Raw genomic sequence first — 24833 nt, 5'->3', positions numbered from 1 at the left:
ATCTATAAGTTTATAATCTATAGATCTGTGGAATTTATATTAATATTAATATCAATACATTAGGTCTATGACCCCTACATCTATATGTCGATGTTTCCCAAAATCAGCGTGACGTGTATATCCAATAAACCCAAATATATGAGATGCCACTATAATCACAGCCCCCCTCCTGTCCTGCTCCGGGTGGTCGCTGTTCTGATGATCTCCAGTCTGCTCTTATGTAACGACCCTGCTGTCCCCACAAACAGTGGTCGCGGCGTGCGCATGCGCAGAACCACCAACGTCCCCATCACTACCATCATCATCCTCATCATCCTCATCCTCATCATCCTCGTCTCTCTCACCCTGGCTGTTTTCGCGGCGGCAGCGGAGCGCCTGTAGCCTTGCCGTGCTCTCCAAGGGCGATGCGTCTGGCTCCCGGGCCGCACCTGCTGCTCCAGCGCCTCCCTAACACGTAGCCGAGCCCCGCGGAGGGCCGGACGGACGGGCTGCCTGCCTCTCTCCCCGTCTCAGCGGGCTCCAGCTGGGATGCACATCAGCGTTCTGCCTTGCTCCCTCTCCGTGGTCATGGCTGCCGGATACCAGGCCCCTGGCGCCTCCGCTCCGGATACCTATCTGGCGCTGAAAGACGTGAGGGAGGTGAAGGAGGACACCACGCTCGACGAGAAGCTCTTTCTGCTGGCCTGCGAGAAGGGTGAGTGGGTGGGCAGGGAGGCCATTCACACTGACCAGAGGGGGTCTGGGGGGGTGTTGACATGGGTGGGCTAGCATCAGGACTGTTTCTTGCTTGCTCCGAGCCACAAGGGGTCCATCAGTATGTAGGGGCTGTTTGTTGCCATTTTTTTGGTCCATACAAAATATTAGGATGGACCCCCCTTCTGCATGTGTTAAAGGGGATTTTCACCAAATGTTCAAACGTGCTGGATAATTTAGGCTTTGAGAAGTCATCAAGATGCTGCAGACCGGATTTGTTTTGAAAGGGTTAATTGTAGAGAAACTTGCCCATGTATATTTATTTACAGTGGTGGTGAATGGAACCAGACGTCCCCATAGTGATAAATACACAAATGTAGACCTTTTTTTAACATCAAAGTCAACCAGTAAGTGTTATGTGTAATGTTGATGATAGTAAAATTGTGTCAAATCTGTACAGAATTACATTTTAAGTATTATTTACATAATACACTGTATGCCCAAACGTTTGTGGACACAACGGCTGCATGATGTTGAACAAAAAAAAAAAAAAACTAAGATAGAAAATGTAATATTACAAAATATTGACATTTTCACCAGATTAAGACTGTTTCCAAAATGTCGTATTAATAATGCAGTATATTATATAAATTATACATGCTATATTGTGTGTATTATATATAATCTGCTTCTGGTAGATAAGTCATGGAAAATTAGATTAGTAATTTTCTTTTTGTATCAAGCAGCAAAAACAAAACATTTCATGTCATATTATTTGACATAACATCATAGCACATCCTGCGATGTGACTGCTGACACCTGGCGATGCTGAGACAATATATAGTGTAGCCCTAGTGAACCCCCCTTCTAATGAAAGCATTCAGCCGCTTCAAGTTGTGCAAATGCTAATGCACACACAGCTTGTCTGTTCTCTGTAGAACAGCATAGTATAGTCCCTGTAGCATATTTCCTCCCTGCAATGTATAAGAACTATTTGGCAACTGTAAAATAGTGACTGTAGTTACTAACTTAGTTAAATTAGTCATACAGTAGTCAATTGATTCAGTAGTCCGTAGTCCAGTAGAGTTTTGCTGTTTAATATATATATATATATATATATATATACATCACAGTAATGTATTGCAAACAAAACTTTAAATATAAAAAAAAATGCTATTGTGTAATGTCTTATACATTGCAACCATATATATTTATACTGTATAATTTAATAACATTGTAGGCTGTATATTTATTTTTTACCGTAACTACAACCAAGGCTGTCTGTAAATTTATGTTTTTTAAAGAGAACAAACACAATGGGCAGTAAATTATTTAACAGTGATGAAATGTATTTTCTACAAAAAATAAATGCATAAATTACAGTGTTGGCTGTTATCAAAATATAATAGGACATTTTCGTTGCATACATAAGAATATTGCAAGAATATTTAACATTAGAATAGAAAAATATGTTTAAAAAATAATAAATAAATAAAATGTGTGTGTGTGTGTGTGTGTGTGTGTGTTCAGCCAGAGTGATGAAAAGGGGCAGTGCGCTGATGGAGTTGTTCACAATCCTGATGGCTCGTGGATAAAAACTGTGCATGTGTCTGGTTGTCCTGGACTCTCCTGTAGCGTCTGTCTGATGGTAGAAGTGTGAAGAGGCTGTGTTGGGGGTGTGTGCCGTCCCTGATGATGCCTGAGTGCCCGCCTAATTGCCCTGGTGTGGTTAATGTCTTGTGTATTGTGGAAGGCTGCTACTGAGATGCACTGTGCACCATGCACATCCATGCCGACCTACAGGGGGGCACGCGCACTTTTAAATTACCGAAATTACCGTAGTTACCCTAGTAGTGTGTACCGAAATGAATGCACCCCTTACCGTTGCACCCCTTTTCATATTATATGTTGATTGTTTGGTCAGTCAAATTCATTTTCTTGAAGAACAGTAGGTTATTCTCCAATCAAGATGCATTTATGTAAAGTATCTATTTTTACAACTGAAGCTTTACAGAGCGCAACACAATATAAAACATGGGACCCCGAGTGAGAAAACCAGAGGCGACAAGGGCAATAAAAACTCAAGGGAAGAAACCTTACGAGAACCCAAGACTTGTCCACCTCTGATCAAAACCACGTATAAAAGACAAATACATGGTATAAAGGCACCTAAGCAAAAGGCCACTGTTAAGGCCACTGCTGTGCTATGGTAAACTGATGTATTTAAAGGTAAGCAGTGGTGGTAATAATATAATAACAACAAAAACAATAATAATAATAATTATTAATATTATTATAGCAGCAATTAGAGGTTTATTAGTTAGTCCATGTAAACATCAGTGTAGTCGGTAATGGGGTGTACACTGCAGTGCAGGTAGCACTGACGGTCAGGCTGAAGGAAGAACCCTAAAACTGGTACAGAACCTTTTTATTATTATTATTATGATTATTATTATTATTATTATTATAGCAGCAATTAGAGGTTCATTAGTTATTCCATGTAAACATCAGTGTAGTCGGTAATGGGGTGTACACTGCAGTGCAGGTAGCACTGACGGTCAGGCTGAAGGAAGAACCCTAAAACTGGTACAGAACCTTTTTATTATTATTATTATGATTATTATTATTATTATTATTATTATTATAGCAGCAATTAGAGGTTCATTAGTTATTCCATGTAAACATCAGTGTAGTCGGTAATGGGGTGTACACTGCAGTGCAGGTAGCACTGACGGTCAGGCTGAAGGAAGAACCCTAAAACTGGTACAGAACCTTTTTATTATTATTATTATTATTATTATTATATAAATGGTTCTCAATACTTACACATCTCCCTTTGCTTTGGTTCTTTAGGGAACATAAAGTGGGTGGTACGTAAGTGAGTAGGCACCTTTTAGTGAGTTTAACCCTGATTAATCACTGCATTCTAGCATCTTTTCCTGATTATCTTGTATTTAGCTTGTTTTCACCTGTTCTCTAATCTAGAGTTAAAGAAAACCAAAGAATGGAGAAGCAGGAACGATGAGCACCTCTTTGCTTAGAATAAAATCAGCGCCTTCGTTTCAGCTTCGAGTAAACAGCTTCACTTCAAGAGCATTCAGGCAAATGCTTTATGCCAGGTTTTGGATGGCTTCCAAAAGTGTACGGAGATGTTTTAACATGGTGATGCATTGTAGGCTATCTCGACCATCTCAGAACCACAGAGAGAAATGCATTAGATCCTGTGGGAGAGGTTTTCTGAAGCTCCAGCTCGTCCAGGCCTGCTTTCTCCGTTCCGACCTCACGTTGCATTCTGCAGACAAGGCTCAGATGTCTTCCTTACCATATAAAGCCAACCTAAATATGGCTCGTGGAAGACGATCTCTCCTTTGTTGGCTTTGTTTTTATTGTATGGAGGGTTCTGCACTGTGGGGTACTACTACTGAAGGTCTGTGTTCATGTGGATGTATATATTCGCTGTCACGAAAACCTTATATCTCCAAAACAGCAGCTTTAGAGGAGGAGGGGAAAATGTACCTATCTTTCAGTGGAAGTCAGTATAACAGAATTTGATTCTGGAGCTGGATTTCTGTTGGTCCATTTGTCATGAGGTTAGTCAGAGATGTTGGAGATCCATGTACTTTCATTTTTTTGCATGATTTGTAATGTGGACATTTCAGAATTACATATCAAGAGATAAAATGCTTGTATATTAATGTACAATAAAGGCAAAGAAGAGTCCCAGCTGGCCACCAACATTGATAAACTTTATTACTTCATTAAATGTAGGTCATGGCATTGGTTAAGCCAAACCTTCCAGGACCCAGACTGGGAATCAAACCCCAGGCTCTGACTGGCAGGTACTGGTGCTATCTGTTTAGCAGACACTTCTCCAGAGCTTCACTGTTTACTCAGAAAATACCCTTCCCTAGTTTGTATAGACTAGGATCCTAAAGACCCCTTTAAGCTTAGATATGACTAAATACAGAAGTCAGTATAGAGACCTAGAATACCCACCATACTCTACACACTCTACACTCTGCCTAAGTACTCTAGTAAGAGGAGGGTCTTCAGTCTGGGTTTGAGGACAGCGAGCGACTCTGCCGTTTGGACACCCAGTCCAGGACAGAATTGGCTCTTGTCACCACCACTGTAAAGAAATCAGAGTGGTCCATTGTAAGCTTGCAATAAACTGTGACTGAATTTTGGAGCAAGTTTGACATTTTTTGGTGGACTTCCTCTTTAGGAATGCTGTTTTAATGTCCTAAAAATTAACAGACGTGTGAGATTACAGTATAGGTCACTGTAGTTTTGATAATGGTGGATAATGGTGGCCCTCTCAGAAACTCAACCAGTAAGTGCTCTTCTTTCAAGCGTATTGAATCTTATTTGGGATCAGATCTAAAAAAATAAAAATATCAGGATTTGTAGCCGTCTATGCGGTGTTTACATCAGACTTGGTATCAGTATCGGTACTCTGTATCGGCAGAATATCTGGTATCGGTATCGGTACATCCCTACTGTTTACACCTGTTATTAAAATGCGTCTCCAGTGTAATCAGATCAGATCAGATGTTTTTCCTTAAAGTGATGTAAACACGTACATCATTTCCCTTTTACTTCCTACAAACAGCGATTCCCATCTAAACAGTCCTGCTCGGGGAGACTGTGGACAGTGAGGGACTGTGGGTGTTCTTCTAGTCAAGTCAGATTTATTTGTATAGCTTTTTACAACTGTTGTCGTCACAAAGCAGCTTTACATAATTAGTAATTAATAAAAGACAGAGACAAAGAAGAAATAACGTAAGACATGACGGACCAAAGACCCCCAGTGAGCCCCAACGGCGACAGTGGCAAGGAGAACCTCCCTCAGAGCCGGAGGAAGAAACCTTGGGAGGAACCAAGACTCACAAGACCCGACCCGTCCTCCTCTGATCAGAACTATTTATTAATTATTGATAAACGTTACCAAACCATCTATACTGTTGAACTGCTCTGATCATAATCATAATATAATAATCATGGTGTAGATAGTTAATAGTGGTGATCAACAACTTCTACGACACCGTGGGACAATAGATGGAAAATGTAATGAACTATTTAAACCACAAGGGAACCAACTCTGTAATGCTGCTCTCACCTACCAGGAAATAAGCATAAGCCTGAGCCCACATACACAGAGCGAAGGAGGTAGAGCAGGAGTGAGAGAGAAGTAAAGATCCACAGTAATTATTGCTCATATGAATTTATTAATTTATTTATTACTATTATATTCATTTGTAATATTAATTTTCCTGACGGAATCCGATCACAGAAAACACACTCCGTTCACACTTGTATTAAACGTGGACGAGGTGCGTCTCCGAGCACCACCCAACGTGGTTTGAGTGATCTGATGGTCTTGGGGGTGTTTGCTTTTTCATGCGGACGAGTGAAATCTGAACATGATCCAATCACCAAAAACTAGCTAACAGTCCATTTAAGGATCTAGCTAATTATTATTTTCCTTATAAATAAATCTGCTGATTATTTTCTTCATTAATCAATTGACTATTTTTCTTAAATAGTCAGAAATTGGTGGGTTGGCTTCTCTGTTTGGTTGCGTTTTTTTTTAAATACCAGTATTAAGCACATATATACGGTTTAAAAACCATAATTTTTTATACAGTGGTAATTCTATGATCAGTACTCCACTGTAAGTCTCACTCATTTGTGTACATAGATCAGTGTGTGGTTGTAATGAGATGCTAAAATGCTGTGGTGTGTGATGAAGGCGATTACTACATGGTGAAGAAACTCCTGGAGGAGAAACGGCACGGTGAGCTGAACCTCAACTGCGTGGACGTTCTGGGCAGAGACGCGGTCACTATCGCCATCGAGAATGAAAACCTGGACATACTGCAGCTGCTCCTGGAGCACGGCTGCCAGGTATTACTATAAACTTACACATACACACACACACACACACACACACACACATAAATTCTTGTTGTTTTGACTGTAATTCAGGTTAAAGTGCAGAATGTCATCTTTAATTATATTAGGTGACCTGTATGTCTCTGTTTGTGCAGTCCACAGATGCGCTTTTAGTGGCTATTGACTCAGAGGTAGTGGGAGCTGTTGACATTCTTCTCAACCATCGGCCCAGAAGATCCTCCAAACCCTCTATTGCGGTCAGTTGGTGTTACTTTGCTTCCTTGCTTCTTTCTCTCAGATGTTTATGGCTAAGCTCACATTATCAGGCTGAAGAGGCTTTGAAATCTGACATTTTGCTTTAAAATGACACAGATCGGATTTTTTGAGGGATGTATGGACAAAGCCAATCAGTCAAATCCTCTTTTTGAATCAGATTTGAGTCACATTTTTATGTGGTCCTTGTTTAGATACATATCTGGGATCAGATTACTGTCACACTGGATTATAAGATTAAACACACTATAAAATAATCAAGAAGACAATTACCAAATCCAGAATCATCAAGTCTCTTTACTTAATTAGCAGAACATCTTACGGAAATCAGCATCGCCCGATCCTCAGCATTAAGGTCATCATTTCTGAAAAACCTAGATTTGGACGTCCCTGTCCCTGATATTACACCGGAACATTGATGTACTCAACCGATATAGGGATGTTTATGTTTATGGCTTCATTCACATTACCAGGCTGAAGAACCTGAAATCTAAAACTGTGCTTTAATTTTACATAGATCAGATTTTAATAGATGAATAGGGTTTTTACACATGCCAAATGTGATCTTGACAAATTAGATTTATGTCGCTTTCATTTGTGCTCCTAGATCAGATACGTATCCAATTTGTGGGCATGCAACATGAATATATGTTATCTATAGAAACACCAAGATCAGACTGGTATCCAATCAGCATCTGCCGATACTAAGCATTAGGGTGCATGTCAAATCCAATCCTGTCAAATCTGATCTTTTCAAATTAGATTTGTGTCACTTTCATTTGTGGTCCTAGATCAGATACGTATCCGATTTGTGGGGATGTAACATGAATATATGTTATCTATAGAAACACCAAGATCAGACTGAATCAGAATCAGAATCAGAATCTCTTTATTTCACCAAGTATGTTACCCATACAAGGAATTTGTCTTGGTGAGAGCAACACGCATGACAAGTAACAAAGAAACACAGAACACAGTCTTAAACTAAAGGAAAATGACACTAAACAATAAATAGGGTAGGGGATAAATTAAAAAAAGTAGAAAGTACTAAAGGTAATAAAGGTAATAAAGAGCTGAAAAATATATTTACAGAAAAGAAAAGGACATCTGTACAGGTGTGCAAATAGTCATAGTGCAAAATAGGCAGAGTGCAAATAACTGTTCAGTCCGGTTTGGTACAGTTCAGTTGTAAGTTTAGAGGTTTACAGTGGGAGGTGACCACTGTGATTGAGGAGCGCTACAGCTCTGGGGAAGAAGCTGTTAGCATGACGTGTTGTGCTGGTTTTGATGGACCGCAGTCTTCTACCCGAGGGGAGTGTCTGGAAGAGGAGGTGTCCAGGATGTGAGGGGTCAGATGTAATCTTGCCAGCCCGCTTCCTCATCCTGCTGGAGTAGATCTGCTGAAGTGATGGCAGGTTACATCCTATGATCCTCTCTGCTCTCTGCTGGTATCCGATCAGCATCTGCCGATACTAAGCATTAGGGTACATGTCAAATCCAATCATGTCAGATCTGATCTTTTCAAATTAGATTTATGTCGCTTTCATTTGTGCTCCTAGATCAGATACGTATCCGATTTGTGGGCATGCAACATGAATATATGTTATCTATAGAAACACCAAGATCAGACTGGTATCCAATCAGCATCTGCCGATACTAAGCATTAGGGTGCATGTCAAATCCAATCCTGTCAAATCTGATCTTTTCAAATTAGATTTGTGTCACTTTCATTTGTGGTCCTAGATCAGATACGTATCCGATTTGTGGACATGCAACATGAATGTATGTTATCAATAGAAACACAAAGATCAGACTGATATCGGATCAGCATCTGCCGATACTAAGCATAAGGGTGCATGTCAAATCCAATCTTTTCAAATCAGATTTGAGTCACTTTCATATGTGGTCCTAGATCAGATGCAACGTGCATGATGCAACATGAATGTATGTTATCAATAGAAACACAAAGATCAGATTGGTATCAGATCAGCATCGGATCGGGATTAACTCATATCTGAAAAACCTAGATTTGGACGTCCCGGTCCCTGATGATTACACACAGCCAGAGTGTTTTATTTTTGGTCAAGCTTTTACACTGATGACTGTCTGTGTCCTCAGCTGTGACAGGTCAGCCGATGTAGGGGTTGTGGGCTGATGCTGATACAATACTTTTCATGTATATATCTGTTAATGCTGACACATATACATTAATAAAACAATGGAATAGGGACTAAATTCACCTGGATCAGCATCACAGAGAAATTGCGCACTCATATACAGTTTATATGTATTAATATATGTTTATATGAAGCACTTCTACCAGTACTAATATGAGCCAGATATATTGTACTCTATGTCAGATGAATAGTATACAGGTTGAAGTGTGTTATCTGTAGCAGCTCTGACAGCCGGCCTAAACAAGCTCCAAATCCTGGAACATCCTGGCCTGTGGCCTTTTTGATGTGATTGCTCAACCACTGCTTTCAGCTCCGTTTATAAACATCGCTGGTATGATCAAATCTGCCTCGCAGTGCTCCCCGCATTCCCTGCACAGTCCAGCGCATTGTCCTCTGCGCTGCAGTGGCCTGTACTCAGTGCTCGGAGCTTAGTATGAAGCATTAGACGTAATTAGACATTAAACTTCCTAATGTGTGCTTTCTCTCTCTCTTTCTCTCTCTCTCTCTCTCTCTCTCACTCTCTCTCTCTCAGAAACTGATGCAGCGCATCCAAAATCCAGAGTATTCCACAACCATGGACGTGGCCCCTGTCATTCTAGCCGCCCACAGGAACAACTACGAGATCCTGACCATGCTGCTGAAGCAGGACATCTCCCTGCCCCGGCCGCACGCCGTGGGCTGCGAGTGCACCCTCTGCAACGCCAAGAACAAGAAGGACAGCCTGCGTCACTCCAGGCATGGAGCGTCTCATCTGTTCCTAAACAATAGGGCAGTCGGATGCAGCTCAGTTCACTCTGACATGTGCTGGCCAAGCCGTTTTATGCTCCTGGCGTCTTCCGAGCCTGTTTTATTTGATGTTGCTGGCCGATCCGGAGCGGCAGGGCTGTTTTAGATATTGCACTTCCAATAACTTCAGAAACCAGGCGCTGGTTGTCGTGTGATTTATGTTCTCGGACTGAGAGAAAGTAATATTTCACTGAGGCCGTGTGGTTAGGGTTCGCAAAGCAGGAATGTCTCTGTGTCTTATCTAAGCTGTAAGATGGACTCCGCCATCGGCCTCACTGGATAGGTCCAGTTTGGGTTAGGGTTAAGATTGAGTCCTTTCTCAGGTTATACCGGATAGTGCTGCTGCTGTCCTCTCTTTGTGTCCTCCCAGTTCCAAAGGGAAAACCTGTTAGCTAGTTGAAGAGATTGTAGCCAGCTAGCTTTTAGCCTTGCCCGGTTTCGTCTTTCTCAGGTCTTACCGGTTAGCACTGCTGGTGTCCTCTCATTGTGTCCTCCCAGCGCGATGTGCTGTTAGCTAGTTAAAGAGATTGTAGTCAGATAGCTTTTAGCCTTGCCCCCACTGGCTTCCCTCCGGGTTTTGGCTTTCTCAGGTCTTACCGGTTAGCACTGCTGGTGTCCTGTCATTGTGTCCTCCCAGCGTAATGTGCTGTTAGCTAGCTGAAGACATTGTAGCCAGCTAGCTTTTAGCCTTGCTCGGGTTCAGCTTTCTCAGGTCTTAACGGATAGCGCTGCTGCTGCTGTCCTCTCATTGTGTCCTCCCAGCGCGATGTGCTGTTAGCTAGTTAAAGAGATTGTAGCCAGATAGCTTTTAGCCTTGCCCCCACTGGCTTCCCTCCGGGTTTTGGCTTTCTCAGGTCTTAACGGATAGCGCTGCTGCTGCTGTCCTCTCATTGTGTCCTCCCAGCGCGATGTGCTGTTAGCTAGTTAAAGAGATTGTAGTCAGATAGCTTTTAGCCTTGCCCCCACTGGCTTCCCTCCGGGTTTTGGCTTTCTCAGGTCTTACCGGTTAGCACTGCTGGTGTCCTGTCATTGTGTCCTCCCAGCGTAATGTGCTGTTAGCTAGCTGAAGACATTGTAGCCAGCTAGCTTTTAGCCTTGCTCGGGTTCAGCTTTCTCAGGTCTTAACGGATAGCGCTGCTGCTGCTGTCCTCTCATTGTGTCCTCCCAGCGCGATGTGCTGTTAGCTAGTTAAAGAGATTGTAGCCAGATAGCTTTTAGCCTTGCCCCCACTGGCTTCCCTCCGGGTTTTGGCTTTCTCAGGTCTTACCGGATAGCTCTGCTGCTGTCCTCTCATTGTGTCCTCCCAGCGTGATGTGCTGTTAGCTAGTTGAAGAGATGATAGCCAGCTAGCTTTTAGCCTTGCCCGGTTTCGTCTTTCTTGGGTCTTACCGGTTAGCGCTGCAGGTGTCCTCTCGTTGTGTCCTTGTAGCACAATCTGTTGTTAGAAGGCTGAAGACATTGTAGCCAGCTAGCTTTTAGCCTTGCCCTGTTTCTGCTCTCTCCAGTCTTACCGGATAAGTCCTCTTCTGCAGATACTGGCACAGTCACAAGGCACTCAGGTTCCCAAAGTAACCAGTATTGCCATAACTATCAAAGTCTGGAGGTGATGAGCTGCTCTCCAGTATCAACAACACCATGATGTCCTAAAGTTGCCGTCGGGTTTTACCATTTCACCAATGTTGACTCTGGCTTTTTTTCCATCCTACAAGCTGATGCTCTTTCTGTCCTGTAGGTTTAGGCTGGATATCTACCGCTGCTTGGCCAGCCCATCACTCATCATGCTGACGGAGGAGGACCCCATCCTCCGAGCGTTTGAGCTCAGCGCCGACCTCAAGGAGCTGAGTCTGGTGGAGGTGGAGTTCAGGTACAGAGAGAAAGAGCAGACAGTGCTGTTTTGGTGCTGGTTTTCATAGACCTTGAAGTCACTGTAAGCTTGTAATCAGGCAGACAGATGGGTAACAGTGCGTCCACTGGCATTTTACACTCTCTCGTCTGGCAACAGGAACGATTATGAAGAGTTGGCCAAGCAGTGTAAGATGTTTGCCAAGGATCTGCTGGCCCAGGCCCGGAACTCTCGCGAGCTGGAAGTCATCCTGAACCACACGTCCAGCGAAGACCACGTGGACAAGAGAGGGCTGCTGGAGGAGCGCATGAACCTCAGCCGCCTCAAACTGGCCATCAAATATAATCAGAAGGAGGTAATGAGCTATCAGTGATAATAACACACTGCTGAAAAGGCGCGGTCATTTTAGGGGTGGGCATAGGGTGCACCCCATCAACATGGGGTACAACACCTGAGCATCCACCAGAAACACCATAACCACCTGGAATGTCCTAGCAACTGTCTAGCAACCACCTAACAACATGATGCCACACTGTAGCACCCATCTAGCATCCATGGTTATTATAGCACCCACTTAGCAACAACCTAGCAACACAATAGCAACCACTGGGGATGCTGTGACAACCACCAAGCAAAACCATAACGATTACCTGCCATAGCATATTACTTACTTAGCAACAACCTTGCAACACAATAGCAACTGTTTAGCAGCACCATAGCAACCACCTGGGATACTCTGACAACCACCAAGCAAAACCATAAAAACTACATGCCATAGCATAGCACTCACTTAGCAACAACCTAGCAACACAATAGCAACCACTTAGCAGAACCCCAGCAACCACCTGGGATACTGTGACAATCACCAAGCAAAACCATAACAATTACATGTCATAGCATAGCAACCACTTAGCAACAACCTAGCAACACAATAGCAACCGCTTAGCAGCACCCAAGCAACCACCTGGGATACTGTGACAACCACCAAGCAAAACCATAACAACTACCTGCAATAGCAAAGCACTCAATTAACAACAACCTAGCAACAAAATAGCAACGGCTTAGCAGCACCCTAGCAACCACCTGGTATTCTGTGACACCAACAAGCAAAACCATAACAACTACCTGCCATAGCATATTACTCACTTAGCAACAACCTAGCAACACAATAGCAACCGCTTAGCAGCACCCTAGCAACCACCTGATATTCTGTGACACCACCAAGCAAAACCATAATGCGGACCTGCCATAGCATTTTACTCACTTAGCAACAACCTAGCAACACAATAGCAACCGCTTAGCAGCACCCTAGCAACCACCTGATATTCTGTGACACCAACAAGCAAAACCATAACAACTACCTGCAATAGCAAAGCACTCACTTAACAACAACCTAGCAACAAAATAGCAACGGCTTAGCAGCACCCTAGCAACCACCTGGTATTCTGTGACACCAACAAGCAAAACCATAACAACTACCTGCCATAGCATATTACTCACTTAGCAACAACCTAGCAACACAATAGCAACCGCTTAGCAGCACCCTAGCAACCACCTGGGATACTGTGACACCACCAAGCAAAACCATAACGATTACCTGCCATAGCATAGCACTCACTTAACAACAACCTAGCAACACAATAGCAACCACCTGGGATACTGTGTGACAACCATCAAGCAAAACCATAGCAACCTAGCAACCCAAAGACTTTTATCTAAGGAATTTTTGGCTGTGTGCTTCCAGCTCACTTATGCGTGACCCGTCTCTGAAATGTCGATTTTGAAGAATTTGTTTATGCTCTCTCTCTCTCTCTCTCTCTCTCTTTTGTCGCTCTGATTCATGGGCGTGTTCGGTGCAGTTCGTGGCGCAGTCTAACTGCCAGCAGTTCCTGAACACAGTGTGGTTTGGAGAGATGGCGAGTTACAGGCGTAAGCACACAGGGCTGAAGATGGTGACGGTTCTGAGCGTGGCTCTGCTGTGGCCTCTGCTGTCCATCTGCTACCTGCTGGGTCCGCGCTCTCGCGTGGGACAGATCATCCACACGCCCTTTGTCAAGTTCATCATCCACAGCGCCTCCTACTTCACCTTCCTGCTCCTGCTCAACCTTTACTCGCTGGTTTACAATGAGTTCAAGAAGAACACCATGGGTCCCGCACTGGAGATGATCGACTACCTGCTCATCCTGTGGATCATAGGTGAGTGCTGATAGCTTAAGAGCCTAAGAGCAAATGTAGAGCTGACAGGTAGGGTATCTAACCATGATCGGTGCAGCAGAGTCATTTGGGTGGGATGACGCAATGATGCACATGAACTTAAGGTCACCATGCCTTAAGCATCAGCTAGAGGGGTGTAAAGTGTTGGGCTGTGGAGCATTGGAGCTGCCTTCTCTGGAGTGATTGAGCTCAATCCAGTACCTTTGAAATGAGTTGGAGTGGCAGAACTAATCATCTAACATCAGTACCTGACCTCACTAATGCACCCTGTGGCTGAATGCTATCAGTCAGCAAAATGCTGAGTGAGGACAGCTAATGTATGATGACAGTGCCAGGCAGCTGTCTTAAGCACTCAGCAGTGAGAGTATCTACCTGTAAAACTCCATATAACATTAAAATAAACCCAAATAAACATAGTCAGTGGTCAGTGACAGTATCTACCTGTAATTAACTCTATATAACATTAAAATAAACCCAAATAAACATAAAGTCAGTGGTCAGTGAGTGTGTCTACCTGTAATTAACTCTATATAACATTAGAATAAACCCAAATAAACATATAGTCAGTGAGAGTGTCTACCTGTAATTAACTCTATATAACATTAAAATAAACCCAAATAAACATAAAGTCAGTGGTCAGTGAGAGTATCTACCTGTAATTAACTCTATATAACATTAGAATAAACCCAAATAAACATAAAGTCAGTGGTCAGTGAGAGTGTCTACCTGTAATTAACGCTATATAACATTGGAATAAACCCAAATAAACATAAAGTCAGTGGTCAGTGAGAGTGTCTACCTGTAATTAACTCTATATAACATTAGAATAAACCCAAATAAACATAAAGTCAGTGGTCAGTGAGAGTGTCTACCTGTAATTAACTCTATATAACATTAGAATAAACCCAAATAAACATAAAGTCAGTGGTCAGTGAGAGTGTCTACCTGTAATTAACGCTATATAACATTAGAATAAACCCTAATAAACATAAAGTCAGTGGTCAGTGAGAGTGTCTACCTGTAATTAACTCTATATAACATTAAAATAAACCCAAATAAACATAAAGTCAGTGGTCAGTGAGAGTGTCTACCTGTAATTAACTCTATATAACATTAGAATAAACCCAAATAAACATAAAGTCAGTGGTCAGTGAGAGTGTCTACCTGTAATTAACTCTATATAACATTAGAATAAACCCAAACAAACATAAAGTCAGTGGTCAGTGAGAGTGTCTACCTGTAATTAACGCTATATGACATTAGAATAAACCCAAATAAACATAAAGTCAGTGGTCAGTGAGAGTGTCTACTTGTAATTAACTCTATATGACATTAGAATAAACCCAAATAAACATAAAGTCAGTGGTCAGTGAGAGTGTCTACTTGTAATTAACTCTATATAACATTAGAATAAACCCAAATAAACATAAAGTCAGTGGTCAGTGAGAGTGTCTACCTGTAATTAACTCTATATAACATTAAAATAAACCCAAATAAACATAAAGTCTGTAGTCAGTGAGAGTGTCTACCTGTAATTAACTCTATATAACATTAGAATAAACCCAAATAAACATAAAGTCAGTGCAGGACCGAGGACAAAGAGTGGTGTTGAATAAGAGATGCCTGGGCGATGCTTTGCTGGAGAACCAGTATTGTTGTGGTATGGCTGTTATGCAACAGCCGAGCTGCCTACTGCAGTTCATACAGCTCGATGCTGAGTCACTTAACAATGAAGTATCCTGAACAATCTCTTGGTTCAGTAGCAGCAGAACATAGACAGGCAAGTGCAATAATAATATTCATGGCCCCAGATCAAAAATATTAAAAGTTTGAAGTTGTGAGAATGATCTTTTTGGGATAAATTGATGTTGGCTGAAGCTTTTATTTGGCTTTGGCTTTTTGTCCAGTAAAAATGCATCTGTTTAGATTTACATTTAGTTTATGTTACATTCTACAGTGTTGAACAGGCGACCATGGAAGAATGGGAATAGTGTTAGACTAGATCCCGTCGTCCTGCCACTGCTACCTGCCTAATGAATATGTTCAAATCTACATGGACTCCAGAAACTGTCTGCCACTATTATTATTATTAAATACCATTATTAACCTTTATTACTCTCATTACTCTGACCATCACTACGATGATTATAATAGTTCTACTATTATGAATAATATCATATAATATTAATCATGATAGTATATATATATAATATTATGATTATTATATTTATGATATTATGATCAGAACAGCACATCTGAGCAGTAGAACAGTCTTATGCATTGGTTCGGTGACTATTATCAATAATTTATAAATACTTCTGGGTCCCTCCAGTGAGTCTTGGTTACGCCCAAGGTTTCTTCTTCCAGCTCTGAGGGAGTTTTTTTTTTGCCACTGTTGCCTTTGGCTGCTCACTGGGGGTCTTAGGTTTTACGTCTTTTTATGTTGTTGATATTTTCTTCTCTTACTGAGTTATAAAAAGTGCTGTACAAATAATTTGATCTGAACATATTCGAACTGTGCACAGACGAAAAAAACATAGTGCATCCAACAAGGAAGGACTCCTCACATATAATTCCTGAATGGTCAGTGCAATGTCTTTGTTAAACCCTTGAATTAAAGCTACACTAAAGTCTACACTAAGTGTGGTGGTGTACAGAAGCAAAATGTCCAAATACTTAAGGACTTAAGGACACTGACTGTGTGCATCATGTTCAGATGTCAGGATGTCTGTTGGCAGTTGCATCAAGCTCACCAATGAATTGATAATCTGACGTGAGCTTTAAAGCCAGTGAGTCAAAGTTCAGCTTCAGTGCTCAGGGCTGCTTATCTTGGATCTTCTCCTTAGCTTTCAGCCATTTGAACATTATGCTCTCATTCAGAAGAGCAGAACTCCACTACAGTGGCCAGTCTCTCCCTCGAGACCATTAGCTTGATAAGAAGCCTTAATTTCCTGTTAATGTTTTATCTTTTACATGAAGTCTTCCTTCTTCATCTGTTAGATCTGCAGTGAAACGAAAGATATTTGTCTATAATGTAGGTTTTCTCGCAGGCTGAGGGCCAACCAATGTTTTGTCAATAGTATGAGCCAATATTGACAACCAATGTTTTTGTGAAGATATGGGTAAATTTAGCCAGTAATGCCTCTGTATTTACCAATGTATGGTCACTTCTTCGACGAGATTCAAACTCAGTCTTTTGATAATAAAGCAGGAGCATAGACACTTGAGAGCCCAATAGAAGGCATAATTTTAAAAACATAGTGCATCCAACAAGGAAGGATACCTCACGCATAATTCCTGAATGATTAGTGCAATATTTTTGTTAAACCCTTGAATAAAAGCTGGAAGTCTACACTAAGTGCGGTGGTGTACAGAAGCAAAATTACAAAAAATGTGTTACTGTCCAAATACTTATGGACCTGACTGTATACATCACGTTCAGATGTCAGGATGTCTGTTTTTGGTTTCTGATTCCTTCTTGGATGATTAGATTCAGACTCAGTCTTTTGATCATAAAGGAAGAGCATAGACACTTGGGAGATCAATAGGGGGCGTCCTTTTTAAAACAGTTTTAAAAAAGTTTTGTAGTCTATGAAGAGTAACGTAAAACAGTCAAATTAGGGTCGATAATGCCGCTGTACTCTCTCAAAATAGTAGCGTGGTTTACGCTATTAGCCTAAGTTGCGCTAGTACTGCAGATATCCATGTTTGTGTCATCCTGCACTACATTAAAAACCATCAAATATATACTTTTCAATCATTCAGCAAATGTTAAACCACCAGTCTGACAACAACTGCAAACATTACACTTCTCTAAATCAGGAAAAAGAGGAAGATCTGAATTCCAGTCTGTCTGACTGAAAACCCACTTACAAACATTTTAATCAGAATCAATCAAATCAAGTAACTGCTGCTGTCAGAAGGACAGAAGCTGAATTTAAAGTTTTTCAGGTGGTTTTGGATCTGGAGCCACTCGCTAGCCTTTACTTAACTAGCTCGGCTACAGCTCCACCGACTATCAGACAGCCCAGAGCAGCTGCTGCTGACTAACTGCTGACCCCGACACAAGTGCTGACCATTAAACTGGTGTCTGAGAGTGAAGGCGAGCGACTGGTGTCTGGAGAAACAGAAAGGAGAAATGAGAGACTGGTTCTGCTGAGTTTGGACTCATAGCCGGCCGTCTAGGCCTTAGATAAGTTAGCTAGCAGTTCGTCCCCTAACAACGACTGCCCTCAATATCGGACCCTTCTACGTAGTGCACATTTCTGCTCTAGATATTTAAGATTGCAGCGCTGTTAGTGATGTTTAAATATTGTTTTCAGGTATGATTTTTGTTTTTGCAGGAATGAAGTTGAGATGCCTCTCTAAGGTGAGGGCTTACGCTTTTAAAATTTCTAAAATATGCAGAGGTGGCCGATAGTGGGGACGGCGATTGTTGGGGGACTAATTGCTAGCAGGTTAAACCCCACAGTACAGGCTGTGTTCCAGCTACCTGAGGCTCAAATCACACCTGTTTAGAGGATAAAGCCTCATGGCCAGTGGTCTTAAGAGTGACTTAGGACTTTTCCCACCTGTTTTCAGACAATCACCAATTTAGTGAGCTCTCTTAAATGCACATTGGGAATGAGCTTATTCACAGAAGACAAGCGTCCAGGCTTTTTTCTGTCCTGACATCGAAGTGGTAGCTGTCTTCTCTCGCTGTCTTCAAACCCAGACTGAAGACCCACCTCTTCCGAGATTACTTAGGCAGAGTGTAGAGTATGTGGGGTATTGTGCCTCCAGACTGACTTCTGTATTTAGTCGTATCTAAGCTTAGAGGGATCTTTTAGATCCTAGCCTCTACAAACTGAACAGTAAACAGTGAAGCACTTTTCTAAGTCCCTCTGGAGAAAATGTAAATGTAAGTATAGCAATTTTTAGGCTGTTCTGAGAGTGTGCGTATGTGAGTATTACATGTGGCCATTAATGTTAATGTAAGATGCATATTTCGTGTTCTACATACGAGACAGAGATCTGACATATCACACATATTGTCATTTTGCGATACCCCAGTTTGATACACTGCAAACCCTCAATACTATGGTATACAGTTTCAGTGCTCTACTGCCCAACCCTAAATCAGGTAAGAACTTTTAAAATAAGAGTAATTTTAAAAGTTAATAAACTTAACTAACTTAGCTACTAAGCTGTATAGTTAATTAGTATATTAGGTAAAATTGTAGGTTTCTGCTTCTGTTTATTTGAGCACAACAGCTGAGAGTGACAGCAGAGAACTGACAATCACATCAGTTACTAAATCTGTCTAAATAAAACACCTAAAACACCTAAAATATAAAACTAAAACTAAATTAGGATGAAATTATTGTTTTTCAGAATTTAACCTCTTAAAATCAATATTGCTCCCAAAAGTACCCCATCAGTCGAGCCCTGCTTTTGTGATAAAGGAGCACTAAAATAAGACGCACTGCCCACTCAGGTTGACCAGATGAATCGTTATTTCAGTATGAATTCAAGGGTGAATCAGCTGCAAATTTCAGGCCAAGCAGTGAGATGAAAAGCAGCCACCAGAGGGAGGAAGACCGTCTTATTAGACCTCATAATTCTGCTCTAAGCAGAATACTTACTGTTTTTAACACACACCCAAAGTTTGTCCTATGAAAGCTTTCTGCCTCCCTGAGGAGAGAAAAGGTGTATTTTATGTATATGCAAGTAAACTAAGCGACATAAGAAGAGATAAAAGTTAAAAGTATGAAGCGTAAATATATTTTATATATATATATAAAATACACAGCTGAGAAGTCCAAACAGAGCAGGGGTCAAAACCAGGGGTTCGATAGCTGCTTACATAGCTTACAAAGTGTTTCCCAAAGCCATAGCTGGAACTATGTGGGTAACACCTTGCTAACTTGGTAACGTGGTCCGAACCATTGCTAAGCAATACGGGTGTTTCCAAAAACCATAGTTTCAACATTATGTCGTAGACCTCTAGTTGTTATTACACCAGACTTACAGCACAACTAATATGTTTATTTTTTATATTTATTATTGTGACAGAGATTCAGAACACTCTGCTGTAGTGGAAGCCAAGCATCAACAGCCTAAAATGCATTATTAATATATATAATAATATATCAGTTTAACATTAAAAACTAGGCCTGGCATGATAATAATTTCTTTTGGATGATATACTGTCCCAGAACTAATTGATAAACAACCAATAAACAATAAACAATGGTGATAAACAATATTATTGTCATTTTAAGACCATGTTATGCCACCGATACAATAATAATAATAATAATAATAATATGATCACTGAACTTCGAATTAATTAATTAATTAATTTAGGAAATGCGTACAGCCATGTTTTTAGCCACCTATTAGCCTCAAGTAACAGATCTTCTCCAGGCGCAGTCCAGTCTGTATGTATGAAGGTGCCGGTCCTGATTAACTGGTTGTTGTACACACTGAACTCTTTCCTTACACCATAGATGGCGCTATTGTTCACCCTTCGACTCGAGCCGAACAGAACAGCACAACTGGCTCAAATACCGGATACCTTCATTCTTACGTAAACAAACACGTAGGTAAACACAGTGGTCAGTATCGAGGTCAGCAAAACTGATCGAGCTCGTGCTCACATATTGTACGATAAGAACGATAAGACTGTAAATGTAATTTTTTTAATTTTGTATTATAGATGTACAGTGAATTGTTTCAGCATCATCAGGACCAGTCATAGTCATATCATACCGGTCATATCATACCAGTCCAGAGTGTGTTGATCGTGGATCATTGCCTCACTGGTGTGTACTGAGTACTACTGAGTGTGTTAGATTGACCAATGAGTGTTCAGATGTGCCCAGTGGGAGCAGAGAGATCCAGATGTGTGACCACCGAGCCCTCGCTTCCTCTGATTCACTGCTCAGCCCTCAGAAACAAATGCCTGGGGCAAATGGAAACTGTATGTGTGTGTGTGTGTGTGTGTGTGTGTGTGTTTGCCTCCGCACATCACTAAAACAAAATAATCATCCAGTAAATCACATTTAGCTGAACAGAACACTGTGGAAACGCCAGAGTCTCAGCTCCATTTACCCGACTGCTCCGGTCACATGCCTGCTCACTCTCTATCACAAACACACACACACACACACAGAGAGAGAGAAAATTCGCCACCTACAACAACAAGCACCCATTCTCTGCAGATTAGTCAGAGTTAGGGCTTTAAACAGGCCTCAGATTTTGGTTCACGCCCAAAAATAGCTTGGGAACATGATCTGCCCGAGTCTGACCCGACCCACAGCACCAGGATTCTCCACGGTTGTGCTGTTAGCGCTCTTTCAACTCAGCTTATTATTGAGCTGTGATACTTCTTTCATATCTTGACGTGTTCATGGGTGAAACACAGTGTCAGGGAGGGTGTCTGAGCTAGCTGGGAGCTTTCTGCCTATGATCGGTGGGGTGCTGTTGCATGGTGATGTCATTAAAATAAGCTGTAAACAAAGCAGCAGAAGATGGATTTTATTGGTGGGCTAGGTTGTGAGATCTGGATTTGACAGATTTTTGCATTCTGCAGTGTGGAAGCCATGTCATTAGCACGGATCATCATTTCTCCCAGACCTAAAAGGCCTAAAACCCAGTTCAGATGCTTGTTTTAAGGTTGAATCGAGGAACCAAGTTATCCTGGGTGATCTGGAATTCCTCACTATGCAGCTCTCTTGGTACTCCCTTAAGGTCTTCCTTAAGGCTGTCGCACACCAGCTGTGCTCCACCGCATGCCTAAATTTTCAAAACCATTGTATTTCCTTCAGAATTTTTCAATAAATTTGTTGCCAATGTTTAAATTTTTCTCCCAATATGGTGCTGCTGGCCATGAACCTACCCTCTCCTAGCACTAACGATGCTCCCCACACTAGGAGGGTAAGGGCTGATACATTCAAAGCCAGCCACCGCCTCTTTTCAAACCGCCGGTGGGCAGCCCACGCGCTCTGAGGAAAGCGCCGGGTCCCCAGCTCCGGATGCCTGTGCCGGCCCAATGAGGGGAGAGAGCGCCATCTACCTGGCCAGATGTGCTATCTAGGACTCCAAGAACTCACAATATTCTACATTAGGTAAAACCCTTTATAATTAGGTTGATTGACGGCCTCCAGCAGCAGTGGTGTGAGCAGTAACAGATCTGTTAGATTTGAGATGCAACTCAAGTGTACGTTAAGTACAGTTAACTTACAGTGATTAGCTGATGAGATGATTGGATGAGCAGTTTTTGCTGATGTTTATTAATGTGCAGGAAGTCGATGGAGATCTAAGCTTCGATTAATTGATTTCTGTTTTTCTTTTGTTTTTTTCTGGAATTAAAGTTGGAGCTCAAAGTTCTCTAGTGGCCTTGCATTTCCTCATTTCTCTCCTCTTTCTGGTCAGCAAATCACAGCAGTAATATCGAGGTCATTTTGGTCTGAGTGGCTATAGAGGCAGATTCTTGCAGGCCAGCTCCTCTAACGACCTTACATTGCTCTCCATTACCTCCAGCTTTTGGCCGTTCCCCTTACAATCCTGTTCCAGGAGATTGATTACACATCTGCGTTTGATTCAGAGCTCGCTTGCAGAGCCTGTGTCTCCCTGTGTTTTCATTCTCATAAACAGAGACATTCATTGCCTTTACTCCTAATAGATTCCTCACTCTGCAGCTGGCAGGAGGCAGGAATTAAGTCAATAAAGGCCTGTGCGTGGATGAGGTAGCTGCTACTTCATCACAGCTGTTGCCTGAATTTGACTTGAATTTGAATGCTGAAGATGTTAGTATCTGCTCTTCCTCAGTGTGCAAGATGCAAACCACTGGTAACCCTCAAGAACTGAAAGGTCAGATTAGATTGATAGAAACGATCTAATCTAACGAAGGCTGCCCAGATCTGGAACAAGATCCTTTGGACAGATGAAAGCAAGATCATGTTGGGAATGGAGATGGACAGTAAGGGTTCAGTCCAAAGGATGCCACATTTGTCAAACATGGTGAAGGCACTGTTACAGCATGGGTTAGTGTGGCTGCCAGTGGAACTGGGTCACTGATAGAAGGAGCAGGATGAATTTTGTGTATATGTGTATAGAGCTATACTTTCTACTCAGACTCAGTTGAATACTGCTGATTTGATAGGATGGGGCTTCAATACAGATGGATAATGACCCCAAAATTACTCCAAGTATTGCAAAAGGAAGCCAAGTAAAGGCAAGTAAATAGACAGTGTTTGTCAAAGCAATGGACATAGAAAGAGTCAGTCCCCTGATTTCAGCTAAATAGAGCATGGTTTTATATATATATATGTATTTTGTCCAATTACTTTTGCACCTGTGAAAATGTCTACATTCTACAAATCTACATTAAATTTGTCAAAAGTATTGGGACACCTGCTCATTCATTGTTTTTTTCTGAAATCAAGGGCATTAGAAAGAGTCTGTACTGCTTTTGTGTCTACTGTGCCAGGAAAAAGGCTTTCTACTAGATTTTGGAGGAGCATTGCTGTGAGGGTTTGATTGCATTCAGCAAGGTCAGGTCAGGATGATGAATTATCACCGCCCCACCTTATCCCCAATTGCCCAACTCAACCCGAAAGTACTGGATGGAGCTCCACCACCATCATTCCAGAGAACACAGTTCTTCCACTGCTCCACAGCTCGATGCTGGGGTGCTTTCCACCCCTCTAGCCCATGCCTGGCATTAGGCAGCATGGTGCCATTAGGTTCATATTCTATTGGCAGTACTTATCTACAGGGACTAGACAAGCTATGTGCGTGTGTCAGCAATGGCTACTACTTAAAGTAGCTGAATGCATTCATTAGAAGGGCTGTCCACAAACATTTGGACATATAGTGTATTGAGTTGGTGTACAGGGATAAATTACAAACTGCTCATGCACTAGACTGTAAATTCTGACAGTAATGCAGTGTGTGGTGAGCCTGTCCCTCACCACACACACAGTTGGGGGTTGACTCATCAAGGAAACTTCATGTGGAGTCTGAAGGGTTGCACAATGCTAGGAATTTAGTTTGCAAAGAGGCCACTAGTGTGTGTGTGTGTGTGTGTGTGTGTGTGTGTGTGTGTGTGTGTGTGTGCTTGTTGAGAAACTTCTCTCTCTCTCTCTCTCTCTCTCTGCAGGGATGGTGTGGTCAGATGTGAAGCGCCTATGGTATGAGGGCTTGGAGGACTTCCTGGAAGAGTCCAGGAACCAGCTGAGTTTTGTTATGAATTCCCTCTACCTGGCAACCTTCGCGCTCAAAGTGGTGGCCCACAGCAAGGTCAGATCTTACAGCTTAAAGTTTACATTTTATCATGCAATCATGACCAACGGTTGTGTAAATTGTGTCGTTTAACATCTCCGATTTCACTAAAATTCAGATTTGATTCTTTTGATCCGTCCTCGTCAAGATCGGCGCCACCTATAGGCAAAATAGGAAGTGGCCTAGGTTCTCGGCATGGCCGGAAATCTTTACATCACTACTATGACTCCAAGAGAAAAGAGTTCGTGAGGGTTTCTTTTCGTAAAGGACACTTTGGTGGGTCTGTTAGTGCTCATAGACGCCAAAGTCTAATTTGAAGGTGGACTGTATGAAGAGGTCTGATAGGCCCATGCTCTGGAGGACAGTCGAAGACTGGAGAAAAACGTAGCCTGGTTTGATTTATGCTGAGACACAGATGGTAGATCCACAGATGGAGTTCATGGACCCAACCTGTCTTGTATCAACAGTCCAGGCTGGTGGAGGTGGTTTAATGGTGTGGGGAATGTTCTCCTGGCACACTTTGAGACGTTCATACCAATCAATCATCACTCAGTATGGAGTATGGTTGCTGACTATGAGCATGACCATGTAACACAGCTGAGGTCTCTCAAACTGGTTTCACAAAGAGAAGGGCACCTTTGGGATTTGGCAGAAGGGCAGATTCAGAGCATTAGAGTGTTCCT

The 24833-nt window shown here is 42.0% G+C and overlaps 1 protein-coding gene across 1 annotated transcript in view; it reads left to right on the top strand.

The window, feature by feature from the left end:
- The first annotated feature begins 5 nt into the window (after window positions 1-5).
- The window catches only part of trpc1 (transient receptor potential cation channel, subfamily C, member 1), a 43266-nt gene continuing 18438 nt past the window's right edge, over window positions 6-24833 (top strand). Inside the window, exons 1-8 of the mRNA XM_072679316.1 lie at window positions 6-694; window positions 6446-6600; window positions 6744-6845; window positions 9571-9773; window positions 11557-11688; window positions 11827-12022; window positions 13527-13863; window positions 24029-24168. Of these exons, the coding sequence (XP_072535417.1) occupies window positions 529-694; window positions 6446-6600; window positions 6744-6845; window positions 9571-9773; window positions 11557-11688; window positions 11827-12022; window positions 13527-13863; window positions 24029-24168 (1431 nt within the window). The 5' untranslated portion in view covers window positions 6-528. The remainder of the gene's footprint in view (window positions 695-6445; window positions 6601-6743; window positions 6846-9570; window positions 9774-11556; window positions 11689-11826; window positions 12023-13526; window positions 13864-24028; window positions 24169-24833) is intronic.

This window comes from Salminus brasiliensis, chromosome 5 (genome assembly GCF_030463535.1).
Source record: "Salminus brasiliensis chromosome 5, fSalBra1.hap2, whole genome shotgun sequence".
NCBI classification, from domain to species: Eukaryota; Metazoa; Chordata; class Actinopteri; order Characiformes; family Bryconidae; genus Salminus; species Salminus brasiliensis.
Note: the sequence above shows the minus strand (reverse complement) of the source record. Positions and strands in the feature narration are given on the sequence as shown.